Source organism: Dendrobates tinctorius, unplaced genomic scaffold (assembly GCF_039654945.1).
Source record: "Dendrobates tinctorius isolate UK_male_01 unplaced genomic scaffold, ASM3965494v1 ptg000086l, whole genome shotgun sequence".
NCBI lineage: Eukaryota > Metazoa > Chordata > Amphibia > Anura > Dendrobatidae > Dendrobates > Dendrobates tinctorius.
In genome coordinates, this window is record NW_027361754.1 from 32,389,079 (window position 1) to 32,409,776 (window position 20,698).

The 20,698-nt window shown below is 41.1% G+C and overlaps 1 protein-coding gene across 3 annotated transcripts in view; it reads left to right on the forward strand.

Annotated features, from left to right (window-relative positions):
• The first annotated feature begins 3,459 nt into the window (after positions 1-3,459).
• The window catches only part of ZBTB16 (zinc finger and BTB domain containing 16), a 149,923-nt gene continuing 132,684 nt past the window's right edge, over positions 3,460-20,698 (forward strand). Inside the window, exons 1-3 of one of the 3 annotated variants that reach the window (XM_073585291.1) lie at positions 3,462-3,687; positions 6,415-6,524; positions 12,064-13,364. In XM_073585291.1, the coding sequence (XP_073441392.1) occupies positions 12,136-13,364 (1,229 nt within the window). In that variant the 5' untranslated portion in view covers positions 3,462-3,687; positions 6,415-6,524; positions 12,064-12,135. Of the gene's footprint in view, positions 3,688-6,414; positions 6,525-12,063; positions 13,365-20,698 lie in introns of all 3 variants that reach the window. The other 2 variants (XM_073585292.1, XM_073585290.1) reach the window with 2 other exon arrangements.

Below are 20,698 nucleotides of genomic sequence, written 5' to 3' on the forward strand. Positions count from 1 at the left end.
CTGCAGTAACCACCGAAACCGCTGTACGACCAGCTCTACCCTCGCCTATTGTATCCTCACCCATCCCTTGTAGATTGTGAGCCCTCGCGGGCAGGGTCCTCTCCTCTTGTACCAGTTGTGACTTGTATTGTTTAAGATTATAGTACTTGTATTTATTATGTATACCCTTGTCACATGTAAAGCGCCATAGAATAAATGGCGCTATAATAATAAATAATAGATTTGTACCTCTTTCTGTTCTTCAAAAGTTGGGCGGTATTCAACAGTGAGATTCTCATCCTTTCTAACGCTTAGACAAACACTGTTTGATAGATCGAGGCCGACAATCACGATACGCACAGTTGCCAATAACGTCATTTTGGGGGCATCACATTTGTCATAGCTACCATCACACATACAGCTCTGGAAAAAATTAAGTCCACTGCACAGTTTTATAAAAATCAGCTTCTCTACATGTCTGACAGCCATTCCATTACAGTGTCAGTTGAATTCCAACCAGAGTACACCTCATTCTACTTAATGTGCTTCTGATTAGGTGATCACCTGAACCAAATCTTATTTAACAAAGGAAAGTATAAAAAAAAACCTGCTGTGGTGTTCATAATCCTCTTGTACTAGGTCAAGCTGGATGGCAAAACAAGTGCTAGTGATATCTCAAAAGTAATAGGAATGAAAAAAACTTTAAACCATGCCAAAGGAGTTGAAAAGTCTTGAGTGAGGAAAAGAAGGGCTCAATTCTGGCTTTACTAGCAGAGGGATACAGTGAGGCTATGTGCACATGTAGTTTTGAGAGCTGCGGATTTGTCCCTGCGGATTTGTAAAAAAAAAAATAATTGACATGCTGCAGATTGTAACCCGCAGCGAATCCGCGCGGAAAAATCATGTGCACAGCGTTTTTGGTTTGACCATTGAAAACAATGGTACTGTACAACGTAGCAGAAACTGCTGCGGACCCGCAGGGCCAGAAACGCTGCGCATCCGCAGCAGAATCCGCAGCATGTGCACATAGCCTGAGTGTCATGTTGCCTCCATTCTTAAAATTAGATGGCAGTCCATTACAGCAAGGTCAAGCAGCAGACATTGGGGACAACAAAGCTACAGACCGGCAGAAGGCGAGAGCGACTCTCCACTATTATCTTATTTGAATATCACTCAGCAACCGCAGGATGACATCAAGTGACTTACAAAAGGAAAGGCAAATGGCAGCTGGGGTGAAGTGCACGGCAGGAACAGTTCCTTACGGGTTCCTAGAGGCAGGGCTCAAGTCATGTAAAGCTAGAAAAAATCCTTTCATCAATGAGAAGCAAAGCAGAGCCAGGCTGTAGTTTGCCAAAGACCATAAGGATTGGACTATAGAGGACTGGAGTAAGGTAATCTTCCCTGATGAGTCTAATTTTCAGCTTTGCCCAACACCTGGTGGTCTTATGGTTAGACGGAGACCTGGAAAGGCGTACAAGCCACAGTGTCTTGCACCCACTATAAAGTTTTGGTGGAGGATCGGTGATGATCTGGGCATGCTTCAGCAAGGCTGGAATTGGGTAGGTTAATCTTTGTGAAGGACGTATGAATCAAGCCGCATACAAGGTTATCCTGGAAAAACAGTTGATTCCTTCTGCTCAGGCAATGTTCCCCAACTCTGAGGACTGGTTTTTCCAGCAGGACAATGTGCCATGCCACACAGCTAGGTCAATCAATGTGTGGATGAAGGACCACCACATCAAATCTCTGTCATGGCCAGCACAATCTCCAGACCTGAACCCCATTGAGAACTTCTGGAATGTGGTCAAGAGGAAGATGGATAGTCACAAGCCATCAAAGAAGAACTGCTTACATTTTTGTACCAGGAGTGGCATAAGGTCACCCAAAAGCAGTGTGAAAGACTGGTGGAAAGCATGCCAAGACGCATGAAAGCTGTTTCTAAAAATCATGGTTATTCCACAAAATATTGATTTCTGAACTCTTCCTGAGGTAAAACATTAGTATTGTTGTTTCTAAATGATTATGAACTTGTTTTCTTAGCATTATTTGAGGTCTGCAAGCACTGCACTTTTTTGTCATTTTGACCATTTCTCATTTTCTGAACATAAATAGAAGATTTTGTGCTTGGAAATTCGAAGACAAAACAGCAATTTACATTTTACTCAAATATACTTATAAAGAGAAAAATCAGACAAACTGAAAATTTTGCAGTGGTCTCTTAATTTTTGCCAGAGCTGTATATCACGAGGAGGATATTGGCTTCAAAAATCCCAGACCCTGATCCCATCTTCAGCTCTTTTAGAACATCAAGCTCCAGCATAAGCAGCCAATGTCAGGAGTAGATGCATATATGTGCACATGCTCCAACTTTTGGAAAAAGATCTACACATCAGTATCTGAGGACGCAGATAGCACTGAAATCAAGATGTCGGGATGAGGGGCATCATCAGTCATAAATACATCCTATTGCTGAACTACAAGTCCCAGCATGGCTATACCCGGTCTATACAGAAGAGATCTTCAAGCTGTGGCTGTCAGGACTTGCAGGAAGTTGCAGTTTTTGCAACAGCTGAACCTCCACAGCAGGTTGCAGAGTCTAGATGATGCTCACTTGTCTTTTTTTTTTTCCTAGAGGACATCCTAGGACTTGTAGTCCCTACAGCAGCGATACAGAACAATAGCAGCAAATTGTACCTATTAGTCAGAAATAATGTCTGTAAAGCGCTGTGGAATTAATGGCGCTATATAAAGGAGTAAAAATAAATAATCAGTACAGTGCCACCTGTAGCTTAACTACAAGTCCCAGCAAACCTACACACTTGTCCTAGATCAGTGATCTTCAACCTGAGGCTTTTAGGCTGGTTTCACACTTGCATATCAGAGCTTTGCGGAGGGCTTTTTTTCTAAAGCTATCCTGGAAGAGAGATATATATGTATATAGTCATTTCTATCTCACAAAACAAAAAAGTGATTATATATATATATATATATATATATATATATATATATATATATATTAGATCTCAAAAACAACAAAAAAAAAATAAAAAGTATAATTACACTTACACACTATGTATAGATAGGTAGATACGGTGAGAGTGTGTTTTTGTTACTTTGTGACTTGTAGTCCCACATCACCTGAGCAAGTGACAAGCCAGGACATAAAAAAAGTAATTAGATTATTTTTTTCTGGGTTATTGTTTGACTTGTAGTCCCACAGCACCTGGAGTCACAAACTAACAAAGCAAACACAGAATATTATATATATATAGACACGCATACATTTTTTTTCAATGAAGCTGCTCTTCCTGCCACCCCCAGCAGGCACTAGCAGCCGTTCAGTGTGAGCGGTACACTCCACCATCGCTGGCCGTCTCCCATCCAGTGTGACAGATGCTCTCCCTCAGCATCCCTCTGCCAGCAGTAAATATGGCGGTGGGGCTGATCCATTATGTGTGAGGGAGGGGGGAGGCATGTGTTCCAGGCGCCCGGCGTGACGTCACCGCTGTTGATTTGCTAACCTTAAAGCAGAGAGGAGCTAGTGAGCATGAGAGCGGGCAGTGTGAACTGCTGGAGCCGGCGGCGGCTGCTGCGGCTTTAACAGCGCCTGTGCACTCAGTGCCATCCCCACACATCTACTGTCCATCCATCCACACACATACATGCCTGCCTGCAGAGAGGGGCACACACCGCCACCCAGCAGCACAGGTGAGTGCACGAAGTGACCTGCTCCAACTTCATCCCGAGTGAGCGCAGCTGCTGCCGACGACCCTCCTCATCCTCCAGCCTCGCTCCGTCCACTAGTTGCCTGTCAGGGTTGCGTTGTTGCTTTGTACAAGTTGTTGCTGCTGTTCGGATACATTGTCTCCACTTCACAACTTGCTCTCTATTGTCGGGAATTATTAGTTATTTCTTATTTGTATTTTGTAAATAAAAGTGAATCTCAGCCTTGGTTCTCCTCATGGCTTGGTGACCCCCGGTGCTCTCTGGTGGGGTACACATGTATGTTGGTTCTTCTCATGGCTTGGTGACCCCCGGTGCTCTCTCTGGTGGGGTACACATGTATATTGGTTCTCCTCATGGCTTGGTGACCCCCGGTGCTCTCTCTGGTGGGGTACACATGTATATTGGTTCTCCTCATGGCTTGGTGACCCCCGGTGCTCTCTCTGGTGGGGTACACATGTATGTTGGTTCTTCTCATGGCTTGGTGACCCCCGGTGCTCTCTGGTGGGGTACACATGTATGTTGGTTCTTCTCATGGCTTGGTGACCCCCGGTGCTCTCTCTGGTGGGGTACACATGTATATTGGTTCTCCTCATGGCTTGGTGACCCCCGGTGCTCTCTCTGGTGGGGTACACATGTATATTGGTTCTCCTCATGGCTTGGTGACCCCCGGTGCTCTCTCTGGTGGGGTACACATGTATATTGGTTCTCCTCATGGCTTGGTGACCCCCGGTGCTCTCTCTGGTGGGGTACACATGTATATTGGTTCTCCTCATGGCTTGGTGACCCCCGGTGCTCTCTCTGGTGGGGTACACATGTATATTGGTTCTCTTCATGGCTTGGTGACCCCCGGTGCTCTCTCTGGTGGGGTACACATGTATATTGGTTCTCCTCATGGCTTGGTGACCCCCGGTGCTCTCTCTGGTGGGGTACACATGTATATTGGTTCTCCTCATGGCTTGGTGACCCCCGGTGCTCTCTCTGGTGGGGTACACATGTATATTGGTTCTCCTCATGGCTTGGTGACCCCCGGTGCTCTCTCTGGTGGGGTACACATGTATATTGGTTCTTCTCATGGCTTGGTGACCCCCGGTGCTCTCTCTGGTGGGGTACACATGTATATTGGTTCTCCTCATGGCTTGGTGACCCCCGGTGCTCTCTCTGGTGGGGTACACATGTATATTGGTTCTCCTCATGGCTTGGTGACCCCCGGTGCTCTCTCTGGTGGGGTACACATGTATATTGGTTCTCCTCATGGCTTGGTGACCCCCGGTGCTCTCTCTGGTGGGGTACACATGTATATTGGTTCTCCTCATGGCTTGGTGACCCCCGGTGCTCTCTCTGGTGGGGTACACATGTATATTGGTTCTCCTCATGGCTTGGTGACCCCCGGTGCTCTCTCTGGTGGGGTACACATGTATATTGGTTCTCCTCATGGCTTGGTGACCCCCGGTGCTCTGTCTGGTGGGGTACACATGTATATTGGTTCTCCTCATGGCTTGGTGACCTCGGTGCTCTCTCTGGTGGGGTGCACATGTATATTGTATATAGATGTAAGGGTCTGTGCTGTGGGGACAGTGAAATGTGGCATGCATAATTATGACTTGTTTATGTCTGCTACATGCAGGACTGGGGACAGAACAAGGCACATTCTCTAGCTCTTGGTTTTTAATAGTGTTCTTCTCCTTGTGATTGATGTGCAGTAGATTCCACCCTGTCTCATCTGTTGGATTTTGGAGCCTGGTCTTGATTCTTTCTGTTATTGTCATTTCTTCCACCTCCACTTTCCCTCTCTGTGTGGCACATCCACTATCCCCCATTGTCTGTGTGGCACCATCTTCATCCTCCTCTTCTGCACATACATCATATGTTCTAACCTTTTGGGAATCTGTTTCCTTTGCTCTTTTGTATGCTCCCTGTATCAGCCCAGGCTGACCACCACTTAATATTCAGATATTCATTTCATGTGGCAGCTAGACACAACCGAAAACACATTAGAAGCCTCCGCTGTGTGTGAATGGTAAGCAGCCTCTGCCGTCTCCACACACACTTTACCTGTTCTTGCCTGTTAATACCAATGTCTAAATTTTCATAAAGCATCCCTAGTATGTCCCCCCCTTTCCTCCCATCCCCTTATGTAGTCCTGAAAAGGTTAATCCTTGCACCTCATCTCTTCTTCATGTCAATAATGCTGACATTTTTTTTTTTTTGTTACACATTCAACATGTGTGTATGTATGTGTGATTATATTTTAGTTTTGCCTAAGGTTTAAAGGGAACTGAAGCTGGGCAATCCACCACTGATAAAGGACTTTAATAGTTGACTAATTAACCCTTTCCAAGTCATCAAAAGGAGCTCTGTCAATGGATGCATCCCCCAGCTACAAAGATAGTCACCGGATTGCGGTCTCTACATGGACTATAGTTTAGCTGTCCCCTTTTACTGGGGGTCTCATTGGAGCTGATATTTGACTTTTGCCCTGTTGATCACTGGTATAACTTCCTATTGCCATTGTCTTGTCGTTTGTTTTTTTTTTTTTTATGTTTCTTGTTTTTTGTTTTTAACAGAGACTTAACAGTTTGCTCCTAAGAACGCTTACGCATCCATAGAGTAGCGCAGAAATAGATTTCTTTTATGGATGGGACTGAACTGTAGCCCATATTTTAACACATCATAAATTAAGTGTAACACTTTTTTTTTTTTTTTCCTCAGAGCTGGGATTGTAGACAGCTTCCTCCTACAATCAGTAATCAATTACCCTGTCCTATCTTATACCCTGATAGATAAGCAGTGCAGGTGTTTACTTTTAAAGCCATGTCAAGGTATGTTATAGACAGTGCCAGAGGTAATATTTGCTTTTTATATTCTAGGGGACATCACAAAAAAAAAAAAGTTTTTTTTTTTTGGGGTCTCTGGTTTCCATCCTTCTGACCCTCCACACTGTAGAACTGCCTCGTACTTTGCTACAGACAAAAACATTCTTGCCTTTGGCCACACAATGGGACCAGCCGCTATTGTGGGTGGGGGGGATCTGTTTTCTTCACCTTTTTTCTTTTTTTTTTTTTTTTTTTTTTTTTATCTCGACTTTGTATTTTCTTGCCATTCTCAATGCATTTTTTTTGTGCTCAGTGCTTATAAACTGCCTTTTCATTGTGGATTTTGGATAGATGTGCTAGTGTTTTGACTTGGACCTGTAGGAATGCTGGCTAACTTGAGAGACACAATATGTTCTGGCTTTATGGTGTTAATGTAAACCAGGTACTTTGACCTGTGGAGATAGGAAAAGCTCAATGGTTTCTTCTATCAGGCTCTCTCAAGTTATTGGAGTCCATATAATAGTAATATTTTAATATCCTTTTGTAGAACAGGTGACTTGGGTGCATATTCTGTAGGATCTGAAGGCGGATGGATGGTCCTTTTAATCGGGCTTAACAATAGCAATGTGATTAATTGCAGCTTTGAAAGGAAAGTTTTGGGTTTAGAAAAGTTGTTTGGGGGGCTTCATCGATCTAAAGAAGAATGGAGATGTAACATTGCCTGTGCATTGTTTACATAGTGTACAAATGCAGTCCTATGTAAAACTGGACCTCACTACAAGAAGAATAACGTATGCATTATTGCACTGCATAGGTTAATATAATGATCCCATCGCCATCATCCAGGCACTTTTGTGGTTATATAAAGGAAATGGCAATTGGCTATACTTGTACTTCTGTGACCATGAGGGGGCACTATATTACATTTAGGAGTATTTGATGGAAAAACATGGCCAATTAAAGGCACAGTACTTTTTTTCACATATTGCAAATATAAAGGCTCTGGTTATTGTGGTAACCAAATATTTGGCACTGATTGCTATGTTGTGATATTGCAAAAAGAAATAGACAATTTAACACTGGTCTAAAGACTGTGTGACATGACCGATGGCCTATATTGATTAGCAATCTACCATATAATATTATTTATTTATTTTTTCATTTTTTTTAAAGGTCATTTATCTCTTTTACTGCTAACATATTGTGATATTGCTGATATTTAGGATATTCATTGGTTTTAAGTTTATGGATTGAGGGATATCTGTTATGCTGCCAAGCTCCTAGATTGTATTAAGGGTGGAATGGCATTCTTATAGAAATTAAAATGAAATGTATAAGTTTAACTCTTGAGCTTCCTACCCAGCATAGTGCTCCATTTTATTTCTGCTGGTCCTATAAGTTTTGGAACTCCTCTCTGTAATTATATAGGATATTATTAACCCTCGTTCCCAAGGTGCGGAGTAACAATAGACTTAATGTTAAAGCTTTCCGCTTTGTACATTTTTGTTACACAAACTTCAATTGTCCCCATTATTCCGAGTCTGACAAGTCCAATAAAGCATCCCTCCAGACTGCATGTTCTTTTGTTACACAGTAACGCAAACCTGTGTTTATAGCTGTTGCTGGCTTGTGTGAGACTTGGGCAGAAATAAGTAAATACCTGACTTGCCATTATGTTTCTTTCCATCTTTAGATTGTTAAAAATGTCTTAAATTTGGCTGTAAGTCACTGAAAGTTGCTCGGCATTGTAGGATGAGAATCCAGAGACGCCCTGATTTTTGGATTTGACATTTCTGCATTTTTGGCAAATCCTTACATTTCCTTTGCTATAACCCTACAGCCTCCCATTGATGGTACCTGGTTGCCGTTTTGCTTTAAAATGGATTTTTGGCCACTGACCTTATTTTAATGTGTCAATATTTAAACTTGTTTAATGTCCTCCTACCAAGTAAAAACCATAAAGTCATATTTAGTTTTTTTCATTCTTTGTAGTTGATCAAGGTTTCAACCAACACATAGAAAAAATGCAATATCCTAAAAGTAGGGTTTTCTCTATTCATAGACTTCTACTCCAATGCACATTTTGGTAGTAACCTAGTATAGATGGTCTAAAATGCTTTTTCTTGATAAACGTGATGGCCGCAGGAGTATCTCATGGTGCCTTGTTTGGTCTGATTGAGACCAAATATACTACATGTTGCCAAACAATGGCAGAACACTAGTAAAGTGTCTACTAGTGATGTAGTACAGCTAACTTCACCTTTATAAGAGAATTGTAATATATCACATCTTTACAATGATTCCTTTTGTTGACCTGCAGTCAACGCAAAGCCAGTGCACCAGGACCAAAGTTCATTACATCACCAGTTATGGTGCTTTATCAAAAGGAATTGTAATGAACTTCTAGCCGTAGCCCAATGATCATGTTAGTCCGAGCATTGGGGCTTTCATTATAAATTAATATAAGCTAAATGACTAATTACGGGGTCTATCATGTTCTATAGAATTTTCCATTGCGTTACTATAAAAAGAATGGCGCCATGTTCAGCATAAATTTTCTTAATCTGCAAGAAAAGGCTTCAGATGGAGTTATTGGAGACTTATACTCTTATGCTTTGTCCTCTGTAGATCATAAGTCTCTGATCCATCTCGTAAGTGTCTGTGATTAGTATGATTCGTCATACATTGATGGGTCTCGGTCCTAATAAATCCATTATAGTCCAAAGACCCTTCTTTCTTTATTGTCCAGGACACTGTAGAATTTCTTAGTTTAGTTTCCTCCTTTTGGAATGTCAAGATCTTTGCCATTGTTGGGGAATGTTCCCTCTCAATCACTTGCTATGTTGCTAATGAAGACATTACACATCGTTGCTCCAAGCAGAAATCCCTGTGGAACTCCACTTACTAACCTTTTTCTTCCTCTGAATCTTTGCATCTAGTAGAACTCCTGACCCCTGTCCTTCAACAGATTTTATGTCTCTTGTATTATCTTCAAGTCCCTTCATGTGACCCAGACTTTAAGGTCATTCTTGGCTAAGCAAACTTTTGGTCTACACAGTGCAGAAAAAAGTTCTGAATTAACGTATCTATTTTGCAATGCTATAGAACATAATCCAGTTTTGTATTTTTTTCTTGATATTTGGAACAAATTACAAAATAGTTATATAAATTATGGTATATCATTTAGTACTGGCCTTGGGTTATACCTTCTATTGACTCCCACTGATGGTGTAACTCCTACAAACATTAGGCAACATGTTGCATATATTTGTGTGACCAAATATCAAACCACAACTCCAACATAAAATGGCACAGAACACAAGTTAAATAGTATAGGCAATCAGTTGTTATATACATTACATTTAAAAGCTGAGATGGACAAGTACCTGCAAGAAGGTAAGCATAGGCGGACCATGCATAAAACTATACTACAATCCAGAAAAAAAGAGGAAGTATAAATAACACTGTAGAAAGACATGCAGTTAGCTAAAAACAGAGTTTATTAAATCAAAATAAAATACATACTCATTGTATGGATCACAAAAGGTATACATAAATACAGTGTGCACAATGGAACCACCAATAAGGGTATCACTACAGGGAAAATGTTACTATCATGTAATTTTATTCTGGTGCACTGAATGATGGTCTGCAAAACAGTACTGACAATATATAATGTATAGTTACACCAATGCACCCCCTTTTTTTTGGGTGTATAAATATTAAACAAAATCCCCAATAACATCATTTATCATGTAGTAAAGGATAATAATATGAAGAGGAACTGCCAAATAGCATATGCAAGTAGTACACCACCAGCTGAATCTTCCCAAACTAGCTAGTGCATGGCAGACTTGGAGAAGACTGACAATGTATAAAAATTATATATCTATCTTAATCCAAAAGTGCTAAGTGCTTAAGTGCAAACTGCAATAAGATAAAGATATTATATAGCCTAGTGGCAGTACATAGAAGACAAGTCACAAAGTCAGAAAATCTCCCATGGAGAGGACATATCGCTATGTGGAAAAGTGCAAAAGCACAGCTGAAACAGTTAAATATGCATGGCAGCTCAATGTGAATACCTGACCTGTAGGTGGCAGCCGTTTCGCGTGAGCTTCTTCACTTACCCCCTATTGAAGAAGCTCACGCGAAACGCGCGTCGGGGAACAGCTGCCACCTACAGGTCAGGTATTCACATTGAGCTGCCATGCATATTTAACTGTTTCAGCTGTGCTTTTGCACTTTTCCACATAGCGATATGTCCTCTCCATGGTAGGAGATTTTCTGACTTTGCGACTTGTCTTCTATGTACTGCCACTAGGCTATATAATATCTTTATCTTATTGCAGTTTGCACTTAGCACTTTTGGATTAAGATAGATATATAATTTTTATACATTGTCAGTCTTCTCCAAGTCTGCCATGCACTAGCTAGTTTGGGAAGATTCAGCTGGTGGTGTACTACTTGCATATGCTATTTGGCAGTTCCTCTTCATATTATTATCCTTTACTACATGATAAATGATGTTATTGGGGATTTTGTTTAATATTTATACACCCAAAAAAAAGGGGGGTGCATTGGTGTAACTATACATTATATATTGTCAGTACTGTTTTGCAGACCATCATTCAGTGCACCAGAATAAAATTACATGATAGTAACATTTTCCCTGTAGTGATACCCTTATTGGTGGTTCCATTGTGCACACTGTATTTATGTATATCTTTTGTGATCCATACAATGAGTATGTATTTTATTTTGATTTAATAAACGCTGTTTTTAGCTAACTGCATGTCTTTCTACAGTGTTATTTATACTTCCTCTTTTTTTTCTGGATTGTAGTACAGATTATAGGAAGCTTTACATAGGCCTTGTTATTTGAGAAACATGCATAAAACTATGTGTGTGAAGCAGTAATAAAGTGCATACTGTATATTAGTGCACCAAATTATGCAAAAATACCTAGTTAAGGCTCAAGGTTCTAATTTTAGCAAGTAATCACTTACCACGGGCTGGGTAATGTGCAGATCGTTGGGATCCCCCACACTGGGTTCCTCACTGATCCCAAGAATGGGTCCGTAAAGTACCCTGTTTGCTTAGAGAATGCGCCATGGGTACATTGCTCTATCAGAGCCATTGGCAATGAATGCGGCAGTGGTGCGTGTACGCTGCCATGGCTCCATCCGAGTGGCTCTTGGGATGGATCTGCAAGTTATCTCCTAACCTGTGCGGCTGAAGTTCCACTACGATTTGCCAAAGAGAACCCAAATAATGAAATCATGCTATGTACAAATAAACTGGCATAATCAATAAACCTAAGAAATGAAAGATGGCTGCAAAGCAAGTTTCCATGGTGTTGCAGAAAATGGTGTAACTTCAGTAATGACAGGTGATACGTCTTGTCTTGAGTATGCCTATGACGAATCCTGGAAGCAGTATTGGATAAAAAAAATTGATAAAACATGCGATCTGTCTCTATTTTAAGTGCATGACTTCTCTGCTCCTCATATTGACTCAATTCTTGTTTTTATTCCATCTGTAGGTCCATTGGTTTCAGTGATTGGCCCACCATATCAAACAACGGCGAGACTAATGACTAGACCCCAGGAGAATTATGGATTTGACTAATATGGGTATGATACAGTTGCAAAACCCCAATCACCCCTCGGGGCTTCTCCTAAAAGCCAACCAGATGCGGTTGGCGGGGACGCTCTGTGATGTGGTGATCATGGTGGATACTCAAGAGTTTCATGCCCATAGGACAGTATTGGCTTGTACTAGTAAGATGTTTGAAATACTCTTCCACCGTAGCAGCCAGCATTACACCTTGGACTTTTTGTCGCCAAAGACCTTTCAACAGATTTTGGAGTATGCTTACACTGCCACTCTGCAGGCCAAGGTGGAAGATCTGGATGACCTTCTGTATGCAGCAGAAATTCTAGAAATTGAGTATTTAGAAGAGCAGTGTCTGAAGATATTAGAAACTATCCAAGCTTCAGAAGAAAATGATGGAGATTTATGTACAAGCGACAGAGCAGTGGATGATGAAGAGGACAGAAAATCAAGATTTATTAAAAACATGTTGAACGCAAAGCATTCCAGTGAAGAAAGTGGCTATGCGAGCATGGGCAATCAGAACTTGGTGGACCAAAGTCCATCAGTGTCGACGTCATATGGACTTTCTGGTATGAGCCCTACTAAGACTGCAGTAGATAGTTTAATGACTATTGGCCAGTCATTGCTCCAAGGAGCATTGCAACAAAATGCACTAGACTTGCACTCCACCAGCAGACTTCAAGGACTTTCAGAAGTGAAGACAGAAGTTATGCAAGTTGATGAAAGCACCAACCGTGATAGCCCAACGGCAGAATCAAGTGCATCTGGTGGAGACAAATCTGATGAAAAGGCCAAGGAGAGTCCTGGAACTCCGACCCGCAGTAGTGTCATCACAAGTGCTCGAGATCTTACCTTTCCCCGTGATGAAAATGCTCTAGATCAGTCATTGGAATTGGGTCAAGCTTTTAGCCTTGCTCAAGAACATGCAATTTCCCATGCAGAGAAGCATCTAAGTGTCTACTCTGTTCTACCAAACCATAAGGGTGAATCTATGATCAGTGTGCCAACATCTATGGCTTCTGCTCTTCACATGCAACCAGCACTTGCAGTATCAATGGACTTTAGTGCTTATGGTGGACTTCTTCCCCAAGGTTTCATTCAGAGAGAGTTGTTTAACAAGCTTGGTGAAATTGCCGCTGGGATGAAGAACGAAGGTAGAAGCATGAGTGAGCGATGCAGCGTGTGTGGAGCGAATCTTCCAGACAATGACTCGATTGAACATCACAGGTACAGTTCTAGAATCCGTCTGTAAACTGACTTTTTTTTTCGCATGTTGAAAGGAAATCATTAGCTCAAAATGAGTGCTTCAGCCAAGCACAGATGCTCCATGCACCTTTTTGAGGTGGCCAAACAGTTCAGTGCAGCTTTTCACCTTCTTGTTTTCCATCTATCTTTGCCCTTCTCTGGTTCCTGTAAAGCTAGAGCTGACAAGGAAACGTGTACTGGAGATGTTCAGTAATACTGTGGGTGAGAAGGTGCACAGTGCTTGGTTCGAACAATAATTTGGTGCTGAAAGGCTCCATTTCACATCTCATCCACCATCCGACTTGGCATATGTCATGTTTTGAGAATAGTTAAGATGGTATTCCACCTACCACTCTACATCCCAAGCTCAGGTAGTATCACTGTGATCACTCGTAATCGTTGCGACCACTGATCTGCTGCAGGGTCAGGTGACTGATGGGTCAGACTCCATTCCATCAGCTGCCTTGCTCTTCAGCAAATCGGTGGCTTCAGCCTTCTAATGAATGTACGGATAGAACTTTGTTACTTCTAGGAAGGCTGATGTTTGGGAGGTCGAGAGATTTGGAGTGGTAATTAATACTTCTTAATGACCCCTTCCCTTTGGTCTGAAAAAAGGAAATCACATATCTGTATGTAACCTAAATCAAGCGTAAAAAAATAAGCTTAAGTGATGGGTAAATTTGATTGTTCTGCCCCATGCGTTATCTTGTCGGCAGCACATCCCCCGTTTACACAAGGCAATGTGCTACCAGTAACAGAAATATTTCCTTGTGTTATGCAAATGTAAACATTCTGATCACTCTACAAATGATCATCTGGTGATGGCCACCATATAAGCTTAGACCAATAATCGGGAATGAGTGTTTATGAATTCTTTATCACCAATCAGCAACTCATTTAAGAAGGATCTGTAACCTGGTCAACTGTGACCCCCCCCTTTGCTGTTTTATTCCCGCTGCTTCTGAATATTCCGCTTTTGCTTCCTGCTGCAGTGTTCTAAAGTTATGCATCTTTCTCGTGTAATGCTCATCTATATAGTCTTTACTGACTGTCTGTCTCAGAGGATCCTCCGAGGCGTGTCTTCACACTGCTTTGTTTCATTGTTCTATAAGCACCACTCTCTTGACAAAAAATTTCACTAAATAAGAAAGCCCTGATCTCTGAACACTTATGGTGGTTTAAATAAAAATAGACGAGCAGTGGAATAAAATGAGCAATGACTAACCAGTTTAGTCCTGTTTTAAATGTACAATTACTGTAGTGTCTGTATACTGGAAGTTTGACATCCTTTGTTTGCTATTAGGGTATGTATTTTCCCTCACTTCTTGATCCCTTCAAAGGGTTCTCCCAGTGTTGCCTCTACATATATCACAAGTATGTTAGAGGTTGTCTCGGATGAAATGAAAAATCTGCAGTCACTGTGACTTGAGACTCCCCAACCATGACAGTGTGTGATGAGGACACTGTCATGATTCCCTATGCAGGTGGGTGGTCGCTTGACCGCGTTGATGCTGTTTGCATACTTGTGTTCGTATGCCGATTTAGACTAGTCTGACTTCTCTGAATTGAAGGAAACTGAGAGAAGATGGACAAGTCTAGTTGGTATGTGACTGCTAGTATGCAAATCACAACCATGGGGTCACATGACCACCCACCCCCACGGGGATTTCAGGAGAATTATGACTGTGGGCGCATCTCACAATGTCAGCAGTGACTATAGACTTTTTGTTTCGCCCAGGCTACCCCATAAACTGATTATCCAAGATTAAAATGGAAAAATAAACCTAGCCACCTTTCGCTCTTTTGGTCGGATCTGGTATTTCAGCTCAGCCATGTCTCACTTGAGTGAATGCTCAGCAGTAACAGAGCTGATGGTGAAGTGCGGCGCTGGGGAAAAAATGCATTAAAACACATGAGATCCAGTTCATCACTTTTTTTTTTTTTGTCACCAAAAATAGCAAGTCCTTTAAAAAGTTTCATGGCTGTGAAAAATAAAAACGTTTTGTAAAAAGTTGCATTTCTGCAATTTGTGTGTAAACCTCTCAATGAGCAAAGTTGTTGAGGGGTAACACCGTACAGACGCAAATCGTAAAGTGAACAAGGGGCAAATAATAAACCAACTAAAAATAAAAATAGAAAAAAGAGCAAATTGTTTCAGTAAAACTGGAACAACAACGAAAATGATGAATCGGGGTCATAGACTTAATAAATGTCTGCCATGTTCCCCGGAATTGCTGCCTTGAACATTTGACTGTTGCATTCTTGCTTGCTGTCGTAGTTGTGTTATGGGGTGATCTGCTGAAGGTCTGTCCTGGTTAGTTTTTCTTTATTTGTTGCTGGAGTTAGATATGATGTAAATGCCGCTTGATTCAGCCAGGACTGGGGGCGTCTTTTTGCATCCTGCATCATCTCTTTACAACTTGTCCTGCAATTTTCGATAATGTCTCATTTTCGAGCCCATTTAAAATGACGTTTATTTGCGTATACACCAGACCACTTCTAATCTGTGCCCAATTATATAACCTCTGCAAGCCTAGGGGGAGCGTCATTATTTTTGTTGTTCTCCATATAAACTCTCAACCTGTCTCCCAATCCGCATCTGCCTCATCTGTACAGTACAGATTGTCACATCGGAGATAATTTGCACAAACTTCCAGATCTTAATCATCGGGAACAGGGAACTGTAAAAGGAAAGGACACAATGTACTAGTTAAACACTGTATCCTATTGGCCATTCACAAAAGTTAATCATCGCAGAGCTCCGCATAATGAGATGATGCTAGGTGTGGGATAGAGGAGCTGGCTCGCCGCACGTGTGAGGTGTGGTGCACTTGTGTGTAACATTTTGTTCTTTTCAGTACCCAGCTATTAAAGGTACAGTACGGCGGTTGAACATTTGTGGGTGTGTTTGTACTTTAATTTTGCACATGGTGATGCATGCCATATCAACTGACTGCAATCATCGCATGCCTGTTTACGCCTGACGTGCATCGCATTACTTTTATATTAGAAACGAGACCTGCTTTAATTTATGAGTACAGAAAGGATGATGAGGCAGTGGAATGTAGGCTCTATTTTTTACAAACTAGATATTCAGTGGTGATGAGCGAACGTGCTGGGATAAGGTGTTACCTGAGCATGCTCGCGCGCTAATCAATTTTTTTTTTTTACTCTCCAAATATGTTAGAATCCCTGCAGCTGCATGTCTCACGGCTGTTTGACAGCTGCAACACATGCAGGAATTGTCTGTTTGTTAGGCAATCCCTGCATGTGTTGCACCTGTCAACTAGCTGCAAGATGTGCAGCCACAGGGACGAAAACATATTTTTAAGCACACTGAAGACACTCTGTTAGCCCCCGAGCACGCTCGCTCATCACCAATATTCAGCTAAAGTCTTGTGTATAAAGTGTATCTCGGCACAGCATAGAAGTTGGTGCTTTTCCTTCAAATCCTGTCTTTTTTTTTTTTTTTTTTTTTTGTATTAAATTTTTTTTTTTATTAATGTGGGAGGTTCAAGTTTTGCCATAATTGGTAATAAAGTACGGTATTTAATTTAAAAAAAAAAAAAAAAAAAAGTTTTTAAAAGTATTTAATAAGAATTCATCCTATAGGTTTCTATTTGACCAAGAAGAGACTGTAGCAGATTTTTTTGTGATGTCCTAGTATAGGATTTGTCATGATGTAACTTCTTAAAGGGATTGTCTAGAGCAGCTCATTTCGTATGAGGATAAACCGTTCGCACCTGATGAGGCTCGGAAAGTATTGTGTGTTGTCCTGTTCATTAGGATAGGAGACGTGCACGCGTGTAATGTGAAAGCCATAATGCCATTGACTTTGCTTGCTTCAGAGGCAGACGTCCCTGGATAACATCTTTTAGCTGTGTTTTTTTGATGACTATAGTAACATGGCTGCCACCTTCCAAAAATGATTCCTACAGGTTGTGTGTGGTATTACAAATCCGCACCATTTACTTTACAGGAGTCAACCTGAAATTCTATTAATCTTCTTTAGAAGAAGGCTGCTATGGACTGCACCTTGTGAGGAAACCATCAATTTTTTTGGAACTTAAGGCTATAGTCCCTCAATGAGTTTTTGGTGTGTAGGCTTAAACGCTGCGTATTTTCAAAGAATGCAAGTAACCTATTCTACTTAATGGGTGTAGAAAATCTGCAACATCAAAAAGCTCAACTTGGTAACATAGCCTTAAAATTCAATTAATTGGATGATCTACCCTCGCCTACTGTATCCTCACTCATCCCTTGTAGATTGTGAGCCGGGCGGGCAGGGTCCTCTCTCATCCTGTACCAGTTGTGACTTGTATTGTTTAAGATTACTGTACTTGTATGTATTATGTATATCCCTCCTCACATGTAAAGCGCCATGGAATAAATGGCGCTATACTACTGTAATTAATAAACTATATATTAATCATCCATCCCCTGCTGGCAAATTGGGACCCTACATTTCAAAGTAATACCTATTCCCCGAATATCTCTGATAAAGGTTTGTGCTCGTATGTTTAGAAAATTAAGATTTATTTATTTTCTTCAATGGACTAGACTACATTGTCCATCACTGAGGACCCCCCAAACTCTAGGGTACCATTTATTCATTCATTGTGGTCTTGTAGGAATAGATGCTGACACTTGTCTTGGTGACCATTAACTACTATGGAAAGTGTCACCGTGGAGAAGCATTTGCTTTATTGGTAATATTGAGGGTATAGTTGAGAAGCGGTAGAGATGAGCGAATAAATGTCGAGTTTTCAAAACTTTGGTGAATTTGAACAAAATGCAACCAATTTTGTGCAAATTATCAATAAAATAATACAAAAAAAAAAATCCTGACTTTTACATAAAGTAGAAGATTACATCAGCCAGAAAAGGATGACATGACCTCAGGAGCGGGCTATCGGTGCCGGATTATAGGCTCGTACCTACCATGCCTTACTGGTAATCGGCACTGCAATCTAATCCATTGCAGGTATCACATATTATGAAGTAGCACAGCCGATGAGGGACTATTATAGTCTGTATAAAAGCTGAGGGTGGGAATGCAGCAGCCATTGGTGAATCTGGCTAGTGAGAAGCAGTCACAACTTGGGACTAGAGCTGGGGAGAGAAAGCTATAAAACACTGAATAAACATTACAGATAGGGAATGTCACATCAATAGGGAAAAAAGGGTTAGTTTGTCCACAGTCATATGTTGAGGTTGTTTTGACATTTCTAAGACCGTGCTTGCATTAAATTGAATCCAACGAGTTTGAAACCGTCTTAGACCTTGGAGTGTGTTATAGACGTGTCTTTTCATGGTCATCCATGCCACCAACCACCTTTTACAAATGTCATTAAAAACTAAGGCCATGTAGCTCAAGCTAAAGAGGATGCATATGATGAATGACTTCACGTCCTTTTTACATCCCACGCATTTGAATGCCGCTTTTCAAACCTAGTGATGAAAGTAGAAAAATTTTTTTTTTTTTTTTTGTGCATGTTCTTTGGTGGAAAGAGCAAAATTTTGCCTGTATTTGCAGAAAATATTACACTTGGTAATTGCCAGGTTTTTCCCGTCCTTTTTAGGTAGTCGGTCACAGAATTTCTCGTCATCGTATATGAGTGCACATTACTCACACTTGATACTTCTGTGTTCTCAGATGTGGAATGAAGTAGCGTTCACCTTGTCATCTTACAGTAGATGGCATACAGTAGATTCCTGCACACTGAGTCAGGTTTTCAGCATACCTGTGATTACATTGCCGTGCGGCAGCTCTGTACATATTTGTGCCATCCAGGGAGGATGGGGTTAAGCAATACAGCCAATGCAGGTTATAGTTGAAGGATCCTCGATTTTTTTTCCTTTAGCCACCTGAAGACTAAGTTATAAAAGCATGGTCATAAACCCCAGTGTATATGGTTATGGAAGTGTAAAGACTAAATGTACATGGGAGATTATTCCGTTCATTAGATCACAAGTTCTCAGAAGTGGGTATAGAAAATCATAAAGTTCCACCTGACTGTGAGGTCCCATCGACTGGACACCCTTTACACACCCCATTGAGTGGTCTTTCAGCAATAATCCACTATGACCTAGTAAAATTCGATTTACAAATGGAGTCCAAGGCTCTTGATCTTGTATGAGATGGACCTGAAATGGACAACCCAAGACTAGAAATTTCACATAACTATGATTAATATTCCATTCATGTGTTCATAATATTTATGCCGTTTCCACATAGCGGTCCACGGTAGACCTGCGAGCCTCGCACGCATCGCTCATATCCTCTGTCTATGCACTTCCCTCCACCCACATTTTGGTTCTGTTTAAGCAACAATTGTGGCTAGAGATTGAAGATTAAACATTAGAATCATCAGTACAGAGGGGGGGGAATAAAGGTGTAATAAGTCCAAAGCATAATAAGGTGCCGTTATGTAGATGAGATTTCGACAAATCTTTTTACAAATTGCAGAAATGATTCTGTTCATAAATTGTCCTGTAGTGTGGATTTTTGTATCTGCAGCACGATACTTACTTTGCACGGATTTCACGTTTTGTTGTGAAAAGTAAAACAAGCACCAAATTCCGCATAAACGTGCAGATTTTGCAACATGTGAACGTAGCCTTTAAAAGGATTTTTCCGGTCTAAAATTACAAGTCTGCAGGCACTATGTGATTGCAGACTTGTGAACCATCCCATGGCGTGCACTGCGCACTATGAGGATTCTCTGGTGCCAGGGCCAGGAGAGGACGCAGTCTGCCAGTATGACCTGCATGCGGTCATGTGCCGACTAGACTGTATCACTTGCATTGAACAATGTCGGATATAGTCTAGTCGGAATGTGGCCACATTCCAACTAGACTGTGTTTGTGTATGTGTAATTATATATTTATAATTTTTTTAACTTTTAGGGTTTCTCAATCTAAAATTAAGTGACCAAAACACAGGTTCTCAAATTTAATTTAGTAACCTCAAAACATCCAACGTTATTATTTTTTTTTTTTTTTTTTTTTTCTGTAATGTCAATCTGGGTCAGTAAGTTGACAATGTGTTGCCTGTCTGACTTTGTAGCCCGATTGCTTGAGCCTTTGCCCAAAGTTACTTCTGCTCGATGGCCGTTGTTGACGGTCTTCATCTCGCCGCCGTTGCCAGCTTTTGCACTAATGATCACCCTGGCCCGGATTATCCATCTTGCTGTGCAGCATGTGGTGCTTTTGAATAATTTATTGTAATCTTGGACTAATTACAAAGCTACTATTTGGACTTTCAAAGTGTTTTGGGATTTTAATTTTATAACTAAAAAAAAAAAAAAAAATTG